The sequence below is a fragment of the Schistocerca gregaria genome, chromosome 2, assembly GCF_023897955.1.
Source record: "Schistocerca gregaria isolate iqSchGreg1 chromosome 2, iqSchGreg1.2, whole genome shotgun sequence".
In the NCBI taxonomy this organism is placed as follows: Eukaryota; Metazoa; Arthropoda; class Insecta; order Orthoptera; family Acrididae; genus Schistocerca; species Schistocerca gregaria.
The window spans coordinates 825,372,337-825,395,087 of NC_064921.1; the positions used below are offsets into that span (position 1 = coordinate 825,372,337).

Sequence of the window (22,751 nt, forward strand, 5' to 3'; positions counted from 1 at the left end):
GCCTATTCTGGCTGCCTAATTGCTGCTTACAAGACTGTAAGAGTAGCTATCTATGAACGTGTGATAGCATTTTGCCACTCTCTCCATTTGACTTTCTTTATTGAAGCAACTCCTAATTTGATAATATAACGGCTTCCCAACTCAGTAAAAAATCTGATGTAGTACCGGGAATCAAACCCAGGTTCTTCCGCATCGCAGGTGACAGTGCAAACCATTTGGCTACAGGAATAGAAATATATATTTTGTAATAATCAAAACCAGTAGAGAATAAACACAAAATTGTACAGTTGATGGCACAAATAAGCTTTTTTCAATCATCTTTACAGGTGAAAACAGTGTACATCAGTGGATCATAAATACATTTTTGCCAGGTATGACCCACCCAAATGCAGAATGGATGTAAATGTCATAAATAGTCTGTCTTTTAACACAGTTCCTATTAATGTGGCATGCCTTGGCATAATTACAGAAATGTAGTGTGCATTTGCTGTAAATGTGCCATAGCACAGCACATTTATATGGGCCGTGTTAAGACAGGCTATTATGGCAATTATATATGGTCTGCATTTGGTTGGTTCATATTTGACAAAAAAGTATTTTTAATCCATTGATGTACACCGTTTTTGTCTGAAAAGATGGTTGCAATAATAAAACCAATAGAAAATAAACATACTGCTATACAACCAATCACACAAATATTCTTTTTTCAAAATTTCTAACTTCTGTGAACAGACACCTGCGAAAAGTTCTATAAGAATACATGGATTTTGGGGGACAGAAGGCAACAGAGAAGAGTAGAAACAGAAGAGTCAGTTTAAGTTTAATGTAGTGTACAAATGTGTGCTGTGACAAGGTTCCAATATCATGACTTGTAAATATTGTAAATACTGAGCTGCTAGAATTCTCTCTCTCTCTCTCTCTCTCTCTCTCTCTCTCTCTCTCTCTCTCTCTCTCTCTCTCTCTCTCCCTCCCTCCCTCCCTCCTTTTTTTATGTATGTGGTCCACAAGTAGCCAACTATTTTATCCCTGGAAGCACATTATCAGTGGCCATTTTTTACAGATGGAAAAGTTATAGCAACATTGATATGTAATATTTCTACTTGAAAACTTATTTCAACCATTGATAAGATATTAAATTTCTGAAGCAGAATTGGTGTAAGATTTGGAAGTAAGGTACAGATCCGCGTTGTGCGTGTTTCTACCAAGTGGTTTCTTCCAAAGGAATTAATCATGGGCATTGTCTTGGTAATTGGCCCAGTGTGTTATACTGATTAAACTGTTGACAGAATGTTATTATCTCCACTGTATAGGAGGAAAAAAGATGTAAAGTTCACCAGTAATAATGACTTTGTACATGTCTGTACAAAGCACACTACTAAATTCTTAGAGTAAATGTAGCTCTTTCATCCCATTATAGGCCTGTTCTTTGTCATTGTTATAAAATCAGTTCTTTGTTGTTTTCTACATATTCATTGTAAGTCTTTTTTAAATTCAGTTTTTGGCTGCATTCCCCATATTTGATGTCCAGGGACCTGCTTGCATATACGTATTAACATTGCGTCACCTAAGAGATAGTAGATGAAAGAGTAGGTAAGTGGAGGGAGAGAGAGAGAGAGAGAGAGAGAGAGAGAGAGAGAGAGAGAGAGAGAGAATTGTCACAGTGCCCACTCTGGAAGAAAAACATTTCCATCCGTGTAGCTGAAGTGTGTGTATGTAGTGCATGTGTATTAATGAATCAGTGCTCGTCATTCATAACACTTTGTTCTATAAGACCTAGAGGCATCACATGCATATGTAGATATAAACCTCATGCCTTCTCAAATATCTCATATAATGGAATTTTGCTTCAGGCAATGAGCCTACAATGTAGATATATTTAGGATTGAGAAACTCGTTCTTTCTCCTGTTTGCAACTGTTCTGATTAAAATATTATTCTGAGTTCTACTTTTGTATTTTACAGTGGTGTAAGTTCGATGACGATGTAGTGTCTCGTTGTACAAAAACAGAAGCCATTGACAACAATTATGGAGGCCATGATGATGACATGAACATGACAGTGAAGCACTGTACTAATGCATATATGTTGGTCTACATTCGTGACAGTGAATTAAAAAACGTGTTACAAGAAGTGACTGAAGAGGATATTCCTCAGGAGGTAAGCATATCATCACACTCAAATGAATAAAAGTGCTGAACTGCTGTATGAAATTCGTAGTCATGATGTTGTGTGGTTTTCTGTGCTTTTAAATATATCCAAACATAGCCTGATTTCATATCTGGTATGGATCTGTACGGGTGTCTTGTGGGTATAGGCATCCAAGGGGGAGAGAAAAGTGACAAAAGGTTTGATAGGTAAAATTTGAATTTATTGTCAAATTCAGTTGTGCATACCCTGGAGTTGAACCTGAGCCTCTGGTCGCATCCCATGGTTAGCACAATTACTCCCTCCATTCACCTCATTGGTGCCCAGATCCCACATGAGAACTTTGTCAGCACTCTTTACCCAAACAAACTGCTTTTATGCTGAGGTGATGGTTTGATCTGGCACGTAGGCCACGAGAGTTAGCGTGGAATTACTGGCAGTGAGAATTTAAGTGCGGAAAATATATTTAATTAATAATGAAGTGTAGTCAGTGTCCACTAGTGTGATAGTGGTTTCTGCAGACGAGTGTTTATTGAAGCTCTTCCACTAGCAAGACTACAATATCTGCAGGTGTTACATTTGTTATGTGCCTTTTATATGTCAAACTGAATTTTTGTTTGAACAGTAGATTTGTCATTAATTTGCTGGCTGACACTTCAACTGACAGTAGGGGTTGTGCTGCATGTTTTATAATGATCTGCATCATGATGATTCCAGCCAGAACATTGCAGAAGAAATGTTCCGATGTAGCAGAATAGTTGTCTATCCTCCTTTTCTTACTGAATGTGTTGTAGGTCTCTCTAATTTTGTTTTTCTTATAGAACTGATCTTGTTTCTCTCCTCAAGAGTTGTCAGGTGCATTTTCTGTTTCACCAGATTTTGCAATTTCGTTCTTGTACTGTCATGCTGTAGTCATTTACTGCTCCACATTTTTCATGCAATGCCCAGTGTCAACAGAAAGCATCGCCCCCCGCCCTCCATTACAAACAAGATTTATTTCTTAAATCAGAAATTATGAGCCCTTTCGATAGAGTGCTAACAAATTAGTATAGTCTGATATTTGTTTTATTGATACTTAACAGGGGCAGTAAAACATGAAGAATAAGCAGCAATCCAGCAGTGATTCAATAGTCCTGCTTACTTGGCAGTAGCAGTCAGCATGGACCAGAGCAGTGCTGTCACTGCTGGAGTATTGGCTGTTCATAGTCTAATTGTCCCTGTTAATACATGTCAAGAAAACAAATATCACACTAGATTAATTTGGAGTCGCTCTATGGAATGGACACACAAAAATTCTGCTTCAAAAATAATTTTGATGTGATGAGCACTAGTGGTTTGGGCTGATTGCAGCCACACAATATAAAAAAAGAAATATTTTCTGAAGAACCAGAGAAAACTCATCTGACAACTAATAGGAGAGAGACCCAACAGAAGTATTGCATCATTTCAGAAATGTGCTCAGCTGGCTATGAACATTCATTTAATCCCTGAATGAAACTTAGGCGCACATGACATTCTGTTCTTCCTTATTGTGAACTTTTGTATGTATTAGGTTTTATTTTATTTGGGATGTGATGTCATCTTTAGTAGCCATGTTTTAAATATTATTGTTTCTCCCTGTTATCTTGTTAGCTAGTGGAGAGGTTACAAGAAGAGAAACGAATGGAACAGATACGCCGCAAGGAAAGGAACGAAGCTCATCTATACATGTCTGTTCAAGTACTGCTAGAGGACAGCTTTGATGGCCATCAGGGAAATGATTTATATGACCCTGAACGTGCACAGTATAGAATATTCAGGGTACGGAAACAAACGACGCTTCAAGAACTCCTGGAACACTTAGCAGAAAGTATGGTAAGTAGAATTTGTCATCGTATAAATATTCAGTATGTACAAATTATGGAAGAAAATATATGCATAGTTATAATAAATAGAAAGAAAGAAAGAAGAGAATAAATAATCTACAATGGAGTTTGACCAATCCATTATCTTTGACAGCCTTAACTCTCACAAGTATACAAAGTTATGGAGACCAAGAACTTTAAACTCCCCTTATAAAACTGACTGTACGGTACTTTTTGCATTTATAGAATTGTATCTAGGTACCATGGAGAACAGTAGATCTTCACATGGACATTTTGTGCTTCCACAGATTGCCATCTACCACCACGTACAATGTTGTGCGTTATGAGACTAATAAAGTAATTTCAGTTCTTACATTGCCTTTTGGTGTTGCTCCTTAAACATGATGCTGATTCTAGTTTATTTAATTGGCTTTCATAGAGTTGTTTGCATGTGTGAAGTGCTAGGTATAAGTTCTGAAAGGGTATGCAGTTTTGAGAGTTACACTTAAACTTTCAGGAGGAAGATCTGTGGTTCACCTTTCAAACTGATGGGCAACTTTAAAAGCACTGAAGTCTTTACTACTTATTTGCTATTGAGCAACACTAACATGATGAGATTTTCACTCTGCAGCGGAGTGTGTGCTGATATGAAACTTCCTGGCATATTAAAACTGTGTGCTGGAACGAAACTCGAACACGGGACCTTTGCCTTTCGCGGGCAGGTGCTCTATCAACTGAGCTACCCAAGCACGACTCACGCCCTGTCCTCACAGCTTCTGTAAAGTTTGGAAGGTAGGAGACGAGATACTGGCAAAAGTAAAGATGTGAGGACGGGGCGTGAGTCGTGCTTGGGTAGCTCTGTCAGTCGAGTACTTGCCCATGAAAGGCAAAGGTCTCAAGTTCGAGTCTCGGTCGGCACACAGTTTTAATCTGCCAGGAAGTTTCAACACTCACATAGCCTTTCTCTAGTCCATTCAGATGTCTGATCATATCCAGTTGGTACTGTAAATAAATGACTTGCTTGTTCAATCCAAAACCCACATGAGTAAGAATACTATCTGTGTTCCTCTATTAATCATTGTCTAAAATTTACACACATTACTGACAAGAAGCTTAGCTCATTAAGAAAATAGCTTTCCAAATACCATCTTCATTGATACAGTTTTTCCACAAGCATGAGGTAATGCAATGGGTTAAGTTCACTATAAATTTCCATTCTTTGATTACAAAGATAGAACATATTGTTATTTATGATTTTGCTTAAGGATCCAATAAAGGTTATGCACACAGCACTGGATGTTAATCACTGTTCACCAACGATGTCTTAGCTTTGTAATAGTCATGTAGGGCAGAATGTCACTCACAAGCACATTCAACAAATGGCACCTTGTGATGATGTAGTTTTTTTTACACAGAGACTGGTGAACCTCTTGCAGTCGACAGCAAGTTCGGGTAATAATACAACACTGCAGTGAAATCAAATAGTGAACATGCACTGAGTGTCATGCTGTCATTTGTTGCATATATCTCCATGTAGAATCATTTCATCCACTTATCAAATGATGTAGCAGAAAAGCATAGCTTAAGATCACTCTGACAGGAAGCTGCATTTGTACACTCGTAATAGTTATAATTTTTGTTTACACATTGTCTTTCTGAATTAGATATAATTTAAAATACAAGTAAAAGAAAATTGGTTAGCTAGTCAGTATTTTAATCTTGAAGTTTTCCTGGCACAAAAAACATTCCATTGTGTTGACGGTGTGGTCAGTATTGAGGTTATGACCTTGAAGCCTGGTCGAAACACATACACAGTGTTCACAAATTGTGCAATATATGTAGCTGATGTCAGTCTTTCAATGGTTAATCTGAAGGCGTCTCACAGTTGTCCAGATAAACTTTCGTGCCTAATAATGGACAACTGTTTGCAAACCTTGATCATCATCAATCAGTATTTATTTGCAGAAAATTGAACTGTTTTTGTTATTACTAATTCAGTAGTTCAGCTGGATACAACATACCATTATTAAGATGATTTTGCGTATTGAGCCACAATTTATGCCTGTGTTTGTGTTTATCACAGATGTTAATTTTTGGAATCCCTTGTAGTTAAATAAAAGGTGAAAGCTGAATGACAACTGCTCCTTCCTTTTTTCTTAAATTATATTGATGAGCTTTGTCTCTGCTGATCTTCACAACAGATGCGTTCCCTCTCATCATGGGATCTGCGTGACTTGCTCATTTTAACTTTCCCCAATATTCTGTGCTTTCCTCTGTGAGGAAGGAACTGATACTTCTGGAAGCTGGAATGGTTTCTTGTACTTTCATATGTGTGTTTCAGCAGAACCAAGAATTTCGTCTCCTGTGAAAGACTTAATTTATGCATAACAAATGGGGTACATTTATTCACAGTACTGTGAATGCCAAGCAATGCTTATGTACTATTGAATAATTTTTATGAATATTGTTAAATCCATGTGATGATGGAAGAAGTGGATATTGCAGACATTGTCGTCGTATTGGACGTGATGACAGAGTTCATTTAATTTGAATTGATTGTATTTGCAGAAGTATCCAGTTGACCAAATACGACCGTGGCCATTTGGATTCAGGTCAAATCAAACTTGTAGGCCAACGCTAATTGATGTTGAAGCAGACTTGCACAAGCCTATATTGGAAGTTGCTGAAAATCAGAATCCTTGGAATATTTTCTTGGAGGTTGTACCTCCAGATTCTGGTTTGCAGACTCTTCCCCCTTTTGACAAGGACACAGATGTGCTGCTGTTCTTCAAATTGTATGATCCAAAAAACAAGAGGATACATTACTGTGGGCATCATTACATGCCTGTCGCAGCAAAAGTCCGTAAGTTCTGATTACAACTGTTATCATATGTTGGTATTCCATTGTTGGCTGTTCTGTCAAACAGTATTATCAAAAATTATTTAAAACATTGCTATAGTGCACTCCAAGGAATTTTGAATGCTGTAGCATTTCCAGTGTTCAAGCTAACCTGCTGTATATTGTGTGTTGTAGTTTATAACAGGTGAAAGTTAAAGGGTGTTTTACATCAAGTGCATATGCAAAGTCCAAAGTTTCACAGGTAGGCTCCAATAACCGCATCCCAGTAGCTTATTGATTTTAGCCAAACTAGAGAAGCTAGGTGCAGCCACGGATTGTTTAGTATACACATCAAAAAAGTTTTGCTTCACCCTGGTTTCCAGAACTCCTGAAGATAGACATTGACTGTGGATATTGTATCGCAGACACAGTTCCTTTGACTATTCAGAGTTGTCATTAAACCCGCCCAAAGATGTGAACAACCATGCATGAGCAGTGCCTATTAGACGGAGGGGGACCGACAGCCAATCTCAGTTCGTCATTCCACCAGGAAGGAGGTATACAGCTCGTGTTGTCTGTATTTCAACAATGCCTATACGATGCCAATATACAGTCAGTACCGCAGTTCTATCGCGTCCGCATTGTTACTTTGTGCCAGGAAGGGCTCTCAGCAAGGGAAGTGTCCAGGTTTCTCTGAGTGAACCAAAGTGATGTTGTTTGGTCATGGAGGAATTACAGAGAGACAGGAACTGTCGATGAAATGCCTCGCTCAGGCCGCCCAAGGTCCAGTACTGCCGTGTATGAACGATACCTATGAATTATGGCTCGGAGGATCCCTGACAGCAATGCCACCATGTTTAATAATGCTTTTTGTGCAGCCACAGGATGCCATGTTCTGACTCAAACTGTGCATAATAGGCTGCATGATGCACAACTTCACTCCCGACATCCACGGCGAGGTCCATCTTCGCAACCACAACATCCTGCAGCACTATTCATATGGGCCCAAGAACATGCCAAATGGACCGCTCACATTTGGCATCATGTTCTCTTCACCGATGAGTGTCACAATTGTCGAAGACGTGTTTGGAGGCAACCCGGTCAGGCTGAATGCCTTAGACACAGTGTGTGCAGGTGGAGGTTCCCTGATGTTCTACGGTGGTATTATGTGGAGCCAATGTACACTACTGATCGTCATGGAAGGCGCTGTAACGGTTGTACGATATGTGAATGTCATCCTCTGACCAATAGTGCAACAATATCAGCAGCATATTGGCGAGGCATTCGTCGTCATGGACGATAATTCGCGCCCCCCCTCGTGCACATCTTGTGAATGACTTACTGCAGAAAATCATCATCTCTTGGCTAGAGTAGCCAGCATGTTCTTCAGACATGAACCCTGTCGAACATACCTGGGATAGATTGAAAAAGTGCTGTTTATTGATGACGTGACCAACCAACCACTCTGAGGGATCTACGCCGAACTGCTGTTGAGGAGTGGGACAATCTGGACCAACAGTGCCTTGATGAACTTGTGGATAGTAAGCCACAACGAATAAAGGCATGCATCAATGCAAGAGGATGTGCTACTGGGTATTAGAGGTACCAGTGTGTGCAGCAGTCTGGACCACCACCTCAGAAGGTCTTGCTGTGTGGTGGTACAACATGGAATGTGTGGTTTTCATGAGCAATAACAAGGTCAGACGTGATGTTTATGTTGATCTCTATTCAAATTTTCTGTACAGGTTCCAGAACTCTTGGAACCGAAGTGATGCAAAACTTTTTTTGATTTGTGTACATCAGAGTAGTGTGACAGTAGCGTCTGCAGAGGGGATAGTAGTTTTCAGGTGGTGGAAGGGGTGATCATTGTATTAATACTATATTTAACTTTATCATTGCAAGAGAGAGTTGGTTCCTGAAAATGTTTTCTTCTCTGTTTCCTGGTACAATATTGTGTTCTCATCTGTAGTCGTCAGACAGTACTTGAATATAAAATTATATGCTTGAGTTAACTGTTTGCAGTTACTGAAGAGAAGTATTTTTGTTCTTGCAGAGGAACTTATTCCAATGTTGAATGAAAGGGCAGGCTTCCCTGCAGATACAGAACTAATATTATATGAAGAAATAAAACCAAATATGGTAGAAAAAATTGAAAACTGCAATGAGCCTTTGGAGAAAGTTCTTGAAGAACTGATGGATGGTGATATTATCGTCTTTCAAAAAGATGAAAGAGAAGATTCAGAACTTCCAACATGTAAAGACTACTTTAAGTATGTATTTAATGTTATGTGACTTAATTATAGTACCACTAAACTGTAAAGATTGTTTGTATTTTATGTCTGACAGTACTCTGATGACCCCTTTAATTCTCTACAGGAAAATTTTCGAGTTTCTACAGTTTTCTATTATTTATGCTACTAGTTACTCATTACAGAGTTAATCTATTAAACACTCCTACCCAATTCTAATTTTCAGTATTAAACTATTTACCAATATGGTTTTACATAGGAATGGTTCTAACATATCTTCACCCCATTTCCGTTCAAATTATTCTCATTAAGAGTTTTGTCCCCTGCAGTCCTTCACAGGCACATAGTCTCAGCACCATTCCTCCAAATATTAATTCACAGCACCATTCCTCCAAATATTAATTCACCGGTCTTGGAGTTTTATGCTGATTTAATTTTTAATAATCTCTGGTATTGGCACAACTAATTTTACGCTCTCCATCATCAGTCAGTAACTGTAGCATTTAACCACATAACACTCATATAATAAATTGTGTGACCCTAAAGAATAAAATTGTGCACTTGTTGTTCATTGAAAGTCATAAGAACCAATAATTGCTATAAGAGTGTTTGTGATAAAGACAAAACAGGAACTATTGGAGGAGGGCCAAATCAAATCATTAGGATAACTTCACCTTTTGGATGTTTATAATTTACCAGGGATCAGACGAAGAACAAAAGAAGGAAGAAAAATGTGCCAGAGCAGAGGAAAAGATGGAATAATACTTCTTAATTATTTCTTGAGCCTTTTCTCACCTTCTAAGATTTGGTGAGACTTTTACTTCACTTTACAACCTTGACATATGCACTTCATTTTTTCTGTTCCCCATCTCTCTCTTCATGAGGGAATTTTAGAAGTCTTGTGCATCTGTCCTTAACCTTTAATTTTATATGTTTACATGTGATTGCCATGGATGCTTCAAAGGGTAGTATAGTTGGGGGGGAGGGGGGGGGGGGGAGGTGTATTCCTCTTTGTTAACATGGTCAAGTACAGACTTGCTGGAACTGTGAGTCAGGAGCTAGTTTAAGGTCCTCATTCTGTTAATAACTTCATTCATTTGAGGGATCAGAGATCTTAGTTTTATTGTCTAAATGTAAGAAGGACGATACACAAAATTACTCATACTCAAAAGGATTAACTAAAACATTTGTTTGTTTGCTGGACTTAATGTATTCTTGGGTAAACTACAAGCACTGGGGTTTAATATGGCGGCTTATATTCTAAACATTTGAATACTGTACCATGGGTTTATATGCCTGGCAGTCAACCTTTACCTACTCTTTTCTGTTTCTTCCTTGGTAAATGCCAATCTGTTGTGAGCATAGGAGTTATAAAATTATTGTTCTCACTATAACCAAGTAAAAGATGTTCTTGTATTGTGCTTCTTGCCTTCTGTCGTGTCCCCCCCCCCCCCCCCCCCCCCTTCTCTCTCTCTCTCTCTCTCTCTCTCTCTCTCTCTCTCTTTCAAGATTCCAAGACTTACCAAGCGCGAAAGCGCCGGCAGACAGGCACATGAACAAAACACACACACACACACACACACACACACACACACACACACACACACACAGAATTACTAGCTTTTGCAACCGATGGTTGCTTCTTCAGGAAGGAGAGGGAAAGACGAAAGGATGTGGGTTTTAAGGGAGAGGGTAAGGAGTCATTCCAATCCCGGGAGCAGAAAGACTTACCTTAGGGGGAAGGTAAGTTTACTGGTAACGATGCAATTCGGAAGCTTATACTCATTTTCTTGTGACACAGGACATTAGGTTTTTGTTGTACTGTACTTTGAAATAAACCAGCAAGAGACGGTGTGACCACCATGTTAATTTAAAATTGTAATTGTCTGTGCATTGCGGGGAAAAAAACGCCTGCCAGACATAACCCAAACACTGAGCCCCACGTGCTAAAAGTCGTGTGTAGGATGGGACCCACACTCGTGTGAATACTTGACTGAGATTGGGATGATCAGATGCGACAAACTGATAGGCTTAAACGCTGCATATGATGGCAAGGTATGTCAACAGGTGACGTCACATGTTCAACATTTGTCATCCATTTTTGGGATATTTGTGTCTTAGAATAAATAACTTGTCTCAGCATCATCTACATCACTTTGGAGTTACGTTAGTAAGAATCACCCTTTATATAGAGAACAAGATCTATCCTATTGCATTTCACTGAGATACTCCTGATATTATCTTTGTTCAGATGAACACTGACCATCCAGAACAATATACTTGGTTATATTACTTGAAATGTCTTCATATTACTCACGTATCTGAGAACCTATTGTATATGCTTGGACCTTTATTAAAAGTCTACAGTGTGACACTGTGTCAAATGCTTTCTGGAAATTTATTAATATGGGATGTGCCCATTGCCTTCATCAATGGTTCGCTCGGTATTATGGAAGAAAAGTACCAGTTAAGTTCTGCATGCTCAATGCTTTTTAAAGCCACATTAAGTTGTGGATGTAAAGTTCCCGTTACCTACGAAATTTGTTATATTTGAACTTGCATTATTCTCTAGAACTCTGCAGCAAATGGAATGTAAAGCATATTTGGCAGAAATTTTGTGGATCCATTCTTGAGAGAGTAACAGTAAATGCAAGCTAAGTGCGGCCCAGTGCTGAGGCGTACTCTCTGTAAACCAAATTGGGTTCCATCTCGACCTGGTGATTTGATTGTTTTCAGCTCTTTCAGCAACTTTTCAAAATCAGAGATGCCTATTTCTGTGTCCTCCCTACAGGTGCTACTATGACGGCAAAACAATGGTATGGTACAGTCCCTATGCGTTAATGACTTTTTAAATATGAGATTTAAAATTTCAGCTTTCCGTTTGTTTCCTGCTATTGCCATGCCTCACTGGTCTATGAGTGACTGAATAGAAACCTTTGACCCACTTAGTTATTTTATGTATGATTAGGATAATCTAGGATTCTAGGCAAGATTTTGCACTAACATATGACAGTGGAAGTTGCGTGCTTCATGTGTTGATCTTTCTATAAATGGATGAATTTCTGCTTACTTTCACCAGCCGAAATTTTTGGCGTTCTTTTTTTGAACTGAGAGTATAACACACTGTTTCCTCATTATTTCCTGAATTTTATTATTAAGCAACATTTCCTTAGTCCACTTAATTTGCACATACATCTCCAGAGCATGATTAACAATCAGTTTAAGCTGAACCCATAATAAGTCTACACCCATCATATTGGAACTAAATGATGCCCATTCATTGTCTTAAGTAGGGTGCTAACAACGTGCTCTTTCCACCATAAAAGCTCTTCTAGCTTTCTTGATAAATTTATTAACTTTAGCAACCGTCATCGCTGTAGTGACATAAAGATCACTATGCACCTGAAAATGTAGCATCTGATTTTCCCCGCCCTCCGCCTCAGTGCTTTGAAATTGACTGTTTAAAAAAAAGTGCTGGGTGTTGTGTGCTTTTTGATTGGAATATTTGGTTTTGCAAAAACGTCTGCCGCCCTATTCATAAGTACAGAATTCGCAGAAGCTTAATTTGCACCTTTTTGTAGGCATTCATAGTCATACAACACATGTGTGTGTGGCCTCAGCAGCCAGCAACTGCACTGTGTGTGTGTGTGTGTGTGTGTGTGTGTGTGTGTGTGAGAGAGAGAGAGAGAGAGAGAGAGAGAGAGAGAGAATGCTACAGTTAGAACCAACAAGGCACGTAGCATAGAAGTAGGACTGAAAATTATTCTCCTCACACAGTAGTGGAAGATTTTTGACAAGGTCGAAATAAGATGACAATTTTTGCTGTTTGGTCCATATAGTGTAGAGTGTGGACACTGTAAACTGGCAGTCGGCTGTAATTGTAAACGAACTAGAAGTTTGACCATCAGAATGGAGAGGAACGGCATGGGTCATAAGTCCCGACTCCCTCTCAGAGAGCAGCAGGCTGGTAAAGCAGAACTGACGTGATCATTAGGATCACCAGTCCCTTCTGGTGTTATGAGAGGCCTAATAAAATCAGTGATGGATCAGGATTAGTTTTTCAGTTCATGTCAAAATGAGAAAATGGGCAATGCAAAATACAAAGCATATGGTAATGGCTACTGTGCAATTGCTTATTGAGGTTGGCAGTATTGTAAAAAAAGTTGTTCAGGCCTAACTTCTACTGGCATTTGATGCAACCCAGTTCAAAATATCCACCACCTAAAATGGTGACATTGGAAGTGTCTGCATTTTATAAACCTTTGAACTTTAACTAGCAGACAAACATATGCCTTCCGGTCCCGGAAATTGAACTCTGGATGACACTTTGCAGATTGGTAGTATTACAGGTAAAATAGCTGTCCGTAGCTTGCTAGGCTGAATGGGGTTTGATTCTACCTGCAGGCTCAATTTTATTTTGTTTTCTCAATTGTTTTAAAAATTATAGCAACTCTAAAGTTAATGAACTAAAGCCTTATCAATTAAATTGTAAATAATTTTATTTTGTGAAATGGCTGTCGCAGGCTACTTAAAATGTGACGTACACTTGTCAATACTTTCCTTTTAAATGTTGAATAATTTCAAATGCATTTTTAATGGGGGTAAGCTAAAGCGTTACTGTCTTTACAAAGTTGTTACAACGCTATTATAAGCAGTGGTAAGGTTATAAATATTCATTCGAGGAACCAGTGTCTTCATGGAAAAGCAGAGCATAACTGTTGCCCTATTGTATATACAAACAGGCTGAAGGCCAGGAAGCGTCGATGCCCGCACGAAACTAATCAAACAATAGGCCTTACCTGCTACAGTACAAGTTCATTCCTGACTTTTGCAGACACTGGAGTGTTCTGTACTGTGAAATATTATCAGAATTATTACAATATTGTGAATTAAAAATATCTGTCAATGAAGACACTGCGAAATATTCAGAAACTGCAGATTCATTATACAGTGAAGTGTCAAAGGTGATGTTAAAAGATGTGTTTGATTTACCGTAGAGTCTCGATTATCCGATCTTCGGTTATCTGACCACCTGTGTTGTCTGACCCTTTCGCCGCACTGGTGTGTGCCAGCCGACGACAGGTCAGTGACTAACATGTTGTTTGTTGATACTCAGTTCATTGTCATCGTCTGCTACTCGCCACTCCTCAGTGCTAACTTAGATCTGTATTTCAAAATGTTACCGGAGAAACATTAGTGTCAAAGACCAAAAAGGCAGTGCCAGGCTACAAACGTAGCAAAGAAATAGTGACGATTCTTGAATGCAGGAATGCCACAGCAAATCTGAATATGAAACTGTCTATGATCCTTTCTTTCAGGAGTGCTAGTTCTGCAAGGTTCACAGGAGAGCTTCTTTAAAGTTTAGAAGGTAGGAGACGAGATACTGTCAGAAGTAAAGCTGTGAGCATCGGGCGTGAGTTGTGCTTGGATAGCTCAGATGGTAGAGCACTTGCCCGCGAAAGGCAAAGGTCCCGAGTTCTAGTCTCGGTCGGGCACACAGTTTTAATCTGCCAGGAAGTTACGATGTTTTACTTATTAAGAGACTACGTGATTTAGTGGCAAACAAAAGACAATTACTAACTTCTTCACACCTTATATAACTATTCAGTCTAATTTGATTTGTGTTTTATTAAATGTTCAACTCAAGCGGCCTACTTTAGTTTAATTTTTGTCCACCCTCCCCCTTGTTTTCCAACTTTCCCGCTTATCCAACATTGTGCGGCCGGTTTAGGTCGGATAATTGAGACTACTGTGTTAATGAAAGCTTGCTTGCTGCAAATAATGTGATTGAATCAGAATCTTCAATGGCAATTTCTCATGAAGCAGTGTTGATGGGTGAAGAAATTTGCAGTCATGCTATGGACATGTTGGCTGAAAAAATATTTGTGATTGATGATGAACTTGCTCACAAAAATGAAAACTGTGTAGGTGAACTTTTTGAATGGTATGAAGACCACAGCTCATTGGATAAATATGAACCAGAAGAAAAGAAGACAAGAGAAGTAGACCATATTTCTTTGGATTGCGGAATTAACATTGTTATATATGGAAACTGCAAACATCACAAGAAAGGATGCAGGCACTTAAGAAAGAACCAATACTTATCCCAATGGGATATCAATTTTATACGTATGCAGCAATCTGTTTCTGGATGTATGATTCTTTTGTTGAGGACCGAGAGAATTATCAGCAAGTGACTATATGCAATTTACAACAGTGGGCCTTAGAAGCAGCAGCACGGCAGTTTATAGATTTTGAATTTAAAGCTTCTGACAGCTGGCGGTCATAGATTCAAAAATAAGCATGAAATTAATCAGTGAAGAGCGACAAGATTTGTTTCGAGAAAAGAAACCGAGACAATAGAATAAACTGTGGCTGCTGCGGACACTTTTCAAACTCAGACATTAAAAATTATATTGAATTTCAACAAAGATTTTGTCATCAACATTGATTGGACAGTTATTTATTGCAGGATATTTAAAAATTCATTTTGTGTTCTATTTTTACCATTCTCTTGTAAAATACTTCAGTTTAGATTGCCTTTTCTTTCCAGGATGTCAGTATCAGTCAGTTTACGACAGGACTCTGGCTGTCAAAGGAAGCAAAACTATTTTTGTCAAAAGACACAACATTTACAAGAGGCAGTCAGTCGCTTTGGTCCCCGAGTTCAGAAAACAGTAAAAAAATAGGAGCAAAATTATAAAAACATTGTAATAATATTTCCAAATCTGGGAAGCAAAGGACAGAGCTACACTCCTGGAAATGGAAAAAAGAACACATTGACACCGGTGTGTCAGACCCACCATACTTGCTCTGGACACTGCGAGAGGGCTGTACAAGCAATGATCACACGCACGGCACTGTGGACACACCAGGAACCGCGGTGTTGGCCGTCGAATGGCGCTAGCTGTGCAGCATTTGTGCACCGCCGCCGTCAGTGTCAGCCAGTTTGCCGTGGCATACGGAGCTCCATCGCAGTCTCTAACACTGGTAGCATGCCGCGACAGCGTGGACGTGAACCGTATGTGCAGTTGACGGACTTTGAGCGAGGGCGTATAGTGGGCATGCAGGAGGCCGGGTGGACGTACCGGCGAATTGCTCAACACGTGGGGCGTGAGGTCTCCACAGTACATCGATGTTGTCGCCAGTGGTCGGCGGAAGGTGCACGTGCCCGTCGACCTGGGACCGGACCGCAGCGACGCACGGATGCTCGCCAAGACCGTAGGATCCTACGCAGTGCCGTAGGGGACCGCACCGCCACTTCCCAGCAAATTAGGGACACTGTTGCTCCTGGGGTATCGGCGAGCACCATTCGCAACCGTCTCCATGAAGCAGGGCTATGGTCCCGCACACCGTTAGGCCGTCTTCAGCTCACGCCCCAACATTGTGCAGCCCGCCTCCAGTGGTGTCGCGACAGGCGTGAATGGAGGGACGAATGGAGACGTGTCGTCTTCAGCGATGAGAGTCTCTTCTGCCTTGGTGCCAGTGATGGTCGTATGCGTGTTTGGTGCCGTGCAGGTGAGCGCCACAATCAGGACTGCATACAACCGAGGCACACAGGGCCAACACCCGGCATCATGGTGTGGGGAGCGATCTCCTACACTGGCCGTACACCTCTGGTGATCGTCGAGGGGACACTGAATAGTGCACGGTACATCCAAACCGTCATCGAACCCATCGTTCTACCATTCCTAGACCGGCAAGGGAACTTGCTGTTCCAACAGGACAATGCACGTCCGCATGTATCCCGTGCCACCCAATGTGCTCTAGAAGGTGTAAGTCAACTACCCTGGCCAGCAAGATCTCCGGATCTGTCCCCCATTGAGCATGTTTGGGACTGGATGAAGCGTCGTCTCACGCGGTCTGCACGTCCAGCACGAACGCTGGTCCAACTGAGGCGCCAGGTGCAAATGGCATGGCAAGCCGTTCCACAGGACTACATCCAGCATCTCTACGATCGTCTCCATGGGAGAATAGCAGCCTGCATTGCTGCGAAAGGTGGATATACACTGTACTAGTGCCGACATTGTGCATGCTCTGTTGCCTGTGTCTATGTGCCTGTGGTTCTGTCAGTGTGATCATGTGATTTATCTGACCCCGGGAATGTATCAATAAAGTTTCCCCTTCCTGGGACAATGAATTCACGGTGTTCTTATTTCAATTTCCAGGAGTGTATATACTGACCTTCTCAACCGGTGTTGGAAGCCTTTTTTGGGTCAAGAACAGTTTTTGTTAATTACTGACTCTTGGGGTTGATAAGCAAAGTCTGAATTATACGACAAAGTCTTTCAGGATGTTGAGAAATCACTAACATAAACGATTAAAGTGATTCCTCCAAAATGTACGTCACTTTTTCAACCACATGACATCTATTTTTGTAGCCTAGTAAAAAAATCTGATAAAGTATATACATATTTTTTATTATTTTATTGAAAATAATAGAGAAATAAATTCTTGTGAAGGCTGTGTAAAAATAAATCAATAGACCATCAGCTGTCGTCGTCAATTTTAAGGAAATAATCCAGTATGCCCGGTATGCTTCCAGGCTTTCTTATGAAAGAGCAGATTTCAGGATGTCTAGGAAATATATTTTTGAACAGATCTTATAAAAAAAATGCTGTTCCTGCAAATGGTGGTCCTTCATAAATTGTTTTCAATGTTCTTATGACAATTATTATTCTGGTGCTTGCACATAAAATACAAAATTGACAAATGAATCTGACACTGAAAAAATATATAATTTTCTCCTACCAGAATTTTGTTTCAGTGGTAATTAATTCTCTTCTGTTAAAAATGCATATGTAATTATTCAACTTTTCAAAAAGAAAATATTGATGAGTTTAATTCACATAGCTGTGAAAGCCATTTCATAAACAAAATAAAATTGTTTAGGATTTAACTGATAACACTTTAGGTCATCAACTTTGTTTTAAAAATTATAACAACTGGTAAACAATTTTAAAAAAATGAAACCATACTGGCAGGTAGGAAGGATTGAACTCAGATTGGCTGCAGGACAGTCTAGCATACTACTGGCTGAGCTACTGCACTCATCTGCTGCCTTGCTACTTAGGACCCGCAATTGAGGTGTGTATGAGCTACATTTAAAACTTTAGAGCCTTTTTTTTCAGTACTTTCCAGATAGTGTGCTTTAAGATTCTATGAGTAGACAATACACCATTGAGATACACTACTAACATGCGAAGTCTCATCCCGAACTGAATTTCCAAGACTGGAAGGTCCCCTGAGAACTGTGTTTTGTTATGCAATGTGTATGTTATACAGAACATTCAGCTGCCCACAAATGGTGTGGCATGAGAGCATCTAAGACAATGATATGGTTTACATGTGTGCACCTTTTATTTTGTAAAAATGTTCATATGCACAATTTTTTTACAAATTTAGGTTTTGCCAGGTGATGTGCAATAACAGCAATTGACAATGTACTTGGTATTTACATGCAGAAAATGAAGTTATTTCAAACTACATCTGATAAAATAGTTCATCTGGATACAACTTCTTATGAAATAGCACCTCTTAGATAATTTGAATATCTTGCATTTTGAGGCAGAATCATGTTTATCGAAAAATGCGTGTTTTTCAGGCCTCTAGTAATCATTTTTCCTTGTCCCTATACTGACAGTGTCAATAAGGCCTGGCAGTTTGCACCTAAGAGGTCTAAAATATTTCCATTGTGCATGGTTAGTCACACTGTTTGCTCAAGACAGTTTTCAGAGAAAGCATTCAGAACTTATTTTCAAGACTGTATGTCTGTACCACTTGCAATAAATCCATAGATGTCCCAGTGTACAAGTGGCCGGTTAAAGTGGCATGTTTAGGGTACTTCTGCACTACTTAACAAAGACTTTCTTTAAATGATTCACCCACTACACATCTGTATCAGATAGAGGGTAAAACGTTCAATGATTAATTTGATTTCATCTAGGACAGCTACTAACATCCAGGTAATTTTGCATTCAATTTCAAACTCACTAGACATAATATTTTTGCTGTACCAATGCACACTACCCCTCCTTTTATGTCGTAGCCTATCTTTTGCATGTATGTTCGGTGCCTCACTAAACATTTTGGAGCCTTCTGCTTTGGATTTCATCCAACTGTCAGTTCAGATTGTAATTTGAACACAACTACTTTCAAGGAGGGCTGCAAATTCAATTGTTTGTCAATTTGCCATTAAAATCTAGCTATTAGAAGTGTATCTGGCTTGTACACTATCAGATTTTGTTCTCTGAGTAATGGGTGATGAGCATTCATCCAGAGGACCTCAAAATGGCATCTAGCGTCTCCCCCCCCCCCCCCCCCCCACCACCACCACCACAAAAAAAACCACCCCTTGTGCACTGTGCTACCTGAGCACCTGCTTTCTTGTGTAATGTGCCTGTGATCTATTTAGGGTAACCCTACAATTCTTGCCCCATAATGCTGGTCCAGAAATCTGCAGCTAAGACTCGCAGAGAGTAAATAGACCCTCTGGCTGAGACTTTCCACTAGACTCCAAATCAAAGAAAGGACTCCTATAGACTTTGGGTACAACACTGCAGATTGTAAGTTCTGCTTGCACCCAACAACCGAGGGCAGCAAATTTTACCAATTCCATCAGCTGCATGCAGAAACTGACTATTGTCGCAGAACCCAAAAGACAGAGGAGTCTTTGGTGTCAACATGAGCTAAAAGCCTAAAATGACTGCATCTTGCATCTTTGAGAGCCCCAGGCAGACTGCCTCAACATTTTGGATGATGCCCACTGGCAGAAAAACAAAGTACTCATTGAATTTCTTTCCAGCCTTTAATGCGATTTTTCCCTAAGGACCTTACACAGCAAGGCCAAGTCGCTTCTTCATAATTATTATCCAACACAAACGGGCAGCCTTCCAATCTATGTAGTTCAGAAAATCTGATGCTGGGAAGGATCCAGATGGCACAGCTTGTGAGGCAGCTGTTGTAAGGGAGCATGTTATGGTGAGCAGTGTAGCTTGCCACTAAATGGTCAACAATGCTTGTGGCCACAGTTCATGCAGTGGTCATGCACACATCAAATCTGGAGAGGAATTGCAGCAGGGCTGGTATGTGAAATGACTGCTTTCACGGGTGACCCTGTCTCTGATAGGACAGGATAAGCATGTGATGGGAGTGGAGTAGGATAGGCTGGTTGGATGAATTGGGCAGGTCTTGGACCTTGGTCTTTAGTGGGATACAACCCACGAGCAAGTGGTTGGAGTTAGATGTGGCATATGGGTAAATCTGGACATTGCATAGATTGGGTCGACAGCAGAATGCTATATTGTGAGAGGTGTGTTGGATGTTTCTCACTAGTATAGATAGCCAAAGGTGTTAAGAAAGTCAGACTTTGGAAATGGTGAATTACATTTTCTGTTGTTCTGTTATATGGCAGGCTGTTGTTTCCTGTGTTTGAAAAGCTACATGACTTCTTCCCTCTCACACATTAGATGTCAAGCTAAATGTAAGAGTGAATGGGAGAAAAACTACTTCAACAGGTGTGGCAAAGCATGTGATTTGCATCCTCTCTGTCCCAAAGTATCTTAAGATTTTCATTGTTCAGTGTTGTGTGCATGGTCACTATTTTTGCTATGCACAGTTCTACTAACGCAAATTGTGTTCTAATATTTGCCAGTGCTGCTTCCTTTGCCCAGTTAAATTCATTACAGTATACCTTGCATTGTCTGTTATAAACCATGTAAACTTTTTGTTTTTTTGTCAGTAATACCGGAATTATTGCAGGGATTTGTTTCACCGTGTTGAAGTAACTTTCTGTGATAAAATGATACCCAACGATCCAGGATTTACGATTGATCTGTCACAGAGGATGACTTATGATCAAATGGCACGAGCTGTCGCCGAACGAGTTGGTGTAGACCCTTACTTGCTTCAGTTCTTTAAGTGTCAAAAGTAAGTTATGTGTCAATTAGAATTAGTGGAGCTAACACCTCCAAAAGTCTACATTTACTTACAGTTCAATTTTTATACTTTCTCAGCTACAAAGATAGTCCTGGAAACCCTCTCCGGTGCACCTATGATGGAACATTAAAAGAATTGCTAGTTTATTGCAAGCCTAAGACGCCTAAGAAAATATTTTATCAGCAGCTTAGTATACGAATTAATGAACTTGAAAACAAGAAACAATTTAAGGTATACAGTGCTGTGGTGCTCTTAAAACCAAATGAGTACATAGATTTTTAACTGTTTAAATGAATTAAAAAGCAAGTGATTGATATGTTAAAAACATGTTTTCAGTGTATATGGGTAGGCCCAAAATTGAAAGAAGAAAAGGAGCTAATACTGTACCCAAATAAAAATGGTACAGTATCTGACCTCTTGGAAGAAGCAAGAAAGCAGGTTGAACTGTCCGAAAATGGGTCTGGAAAACTTAGGTATGATAGTCTTCTCACAGAAGTAACAACTTACATTCACTGTACTGCTCTTGTGCTCTGATTGTCATTTTTTTAATGTTTAGGATATTTGAAGTAAACTGCAACAAAATTATTTCTGGCCCAAAGGAAGATGGTCCACTAGAAACACTAAACTCTTCTGCTAGTAAAACATTCAGGTGACTACAAAAAACCAATTGTTTTAGCTAACATATTCAGCTATGCAAAATTATTTATATTATGTTTGTATTCAATGGATACAGGATAGAGGAGATACCACGAGATGAACTGCACCTAGCGGATGATGAAATGCTAATGCCAGTTGCCCATTTTTATAAGGACATTTTCTCTACATTTGGCATTCCATTCTTCCTTAAAGTGAAGCATGTAAGTATCATTTTCTTAAACATGAGATTCCTAAGTAATTGGAAGTTATGCACTATTAATGGAAAATTACCATTTAGTTGTACATGTACATGGATACTCTGATCTGTATTTATCAACTTAAAAGAATAGATTCAAAGTTTTAGCATGGTACCTGGTAGTTCTGAGTGAAAAACAAATAATTAAAGGAATAGTATGGCAGAGTGGTGAGCTACCAACAGTCAGCACAATGTAGCCAACTGTGTGTTACCCATTTATGTGGAAGGTACAGAATATTTTACTATGCTTAGATACAAAAGTACTTTCAGGACGAGAAATATGAAATTTCATGCTATTAACAGTTCCTGCATATATTGTGGAACTTGTAGTACTATAGTATAGACAATAGCTGATACAACCAAGAGGTACATAAGTTGCTGATATCAGGGTTTATTTGCTAACTGTTTTTGTTATTAGTATATTGAAAGCATATTTTCATTCTTATTATCATCAGTATCTTCGATGTTCAAATTATTGATGATAGGTATTAAAATGTCAGTACAATAACTTTACTGCTTATGGTTCTCAAAACTTGTTATATGTTATATTAAGAGTGCAAGTCTACTGGCAGTAGAAACAAAATTGAATTGAATTGAATTTTCCAGGGGGAGCCATTTTCAAAGATTAAAGATAGATTACTGAAGAAATTAGGAATTCAAGAAAAAGAATTTGAGAAGGTAAGTGAATGCTTGTCACAAATACAAAATTCTTTTGATTCCGTAACTAAGTAGAAAATAACATAACAGTAATTGAGTGAATAGAAATTCTCAGACATTATAATTTGTCTATATCTGAAGTCTACACTGCATTTTCCCACAATGATACTCACAATAATAGGTACATAA

At 39.4% G+C, this 22,751-nt stretch overlaps 1 protein-coding gene across 1 annotated transcript in view; it reads left to right on the forward strand.

Annotated features, from left to right (window-relative positions):
• LOC126335170 (ubiquitin carboxyl-terminal hydrolase 7) overlaps positions 1–22,751 on the forward strand; it is a 211,638-nt gene that overhangs the window by 128,819 nt on the left and 60,068 nt on the right. Inside the window, exons 12-21 of the mRNA XM_049998152.1 lie at positions 1,962–2,156; positions 3,777–3,998; positions 6,557–6,851; positions 8,881–9,097; positions 20,837–21,004; positions 21,091–21,244; positions 21,350–21,486; positions 21,570–21,662; positions 21,747–21,870; positions 22,512–22,583. Coding sequence (XP_049854109.1) covers positions 1,962–2,156; positions 3,777–3,998; positions 6,557–6,851; positions 8,881–9,097; positions 20,837–21,004; positions 21,091–21,244; positions 21,350–21,486; positions 21,570–21,662; positions 21,747–21,870; positions 22,512–22,583 — 1,677 coding nt within the window. The remainder of the gene's footprint in view (positions 1–1,961; positions 2,157–3,776; positions 3,999–6,556; positions 6,852–8,880; positions 9,098–20,836; positions 21,005–21,090; positions 21,245–21,349; positions 21,487–21,569; positions 21,663–21,746; positions 21,871–22,511; positions 22,584–22,751) is intronic.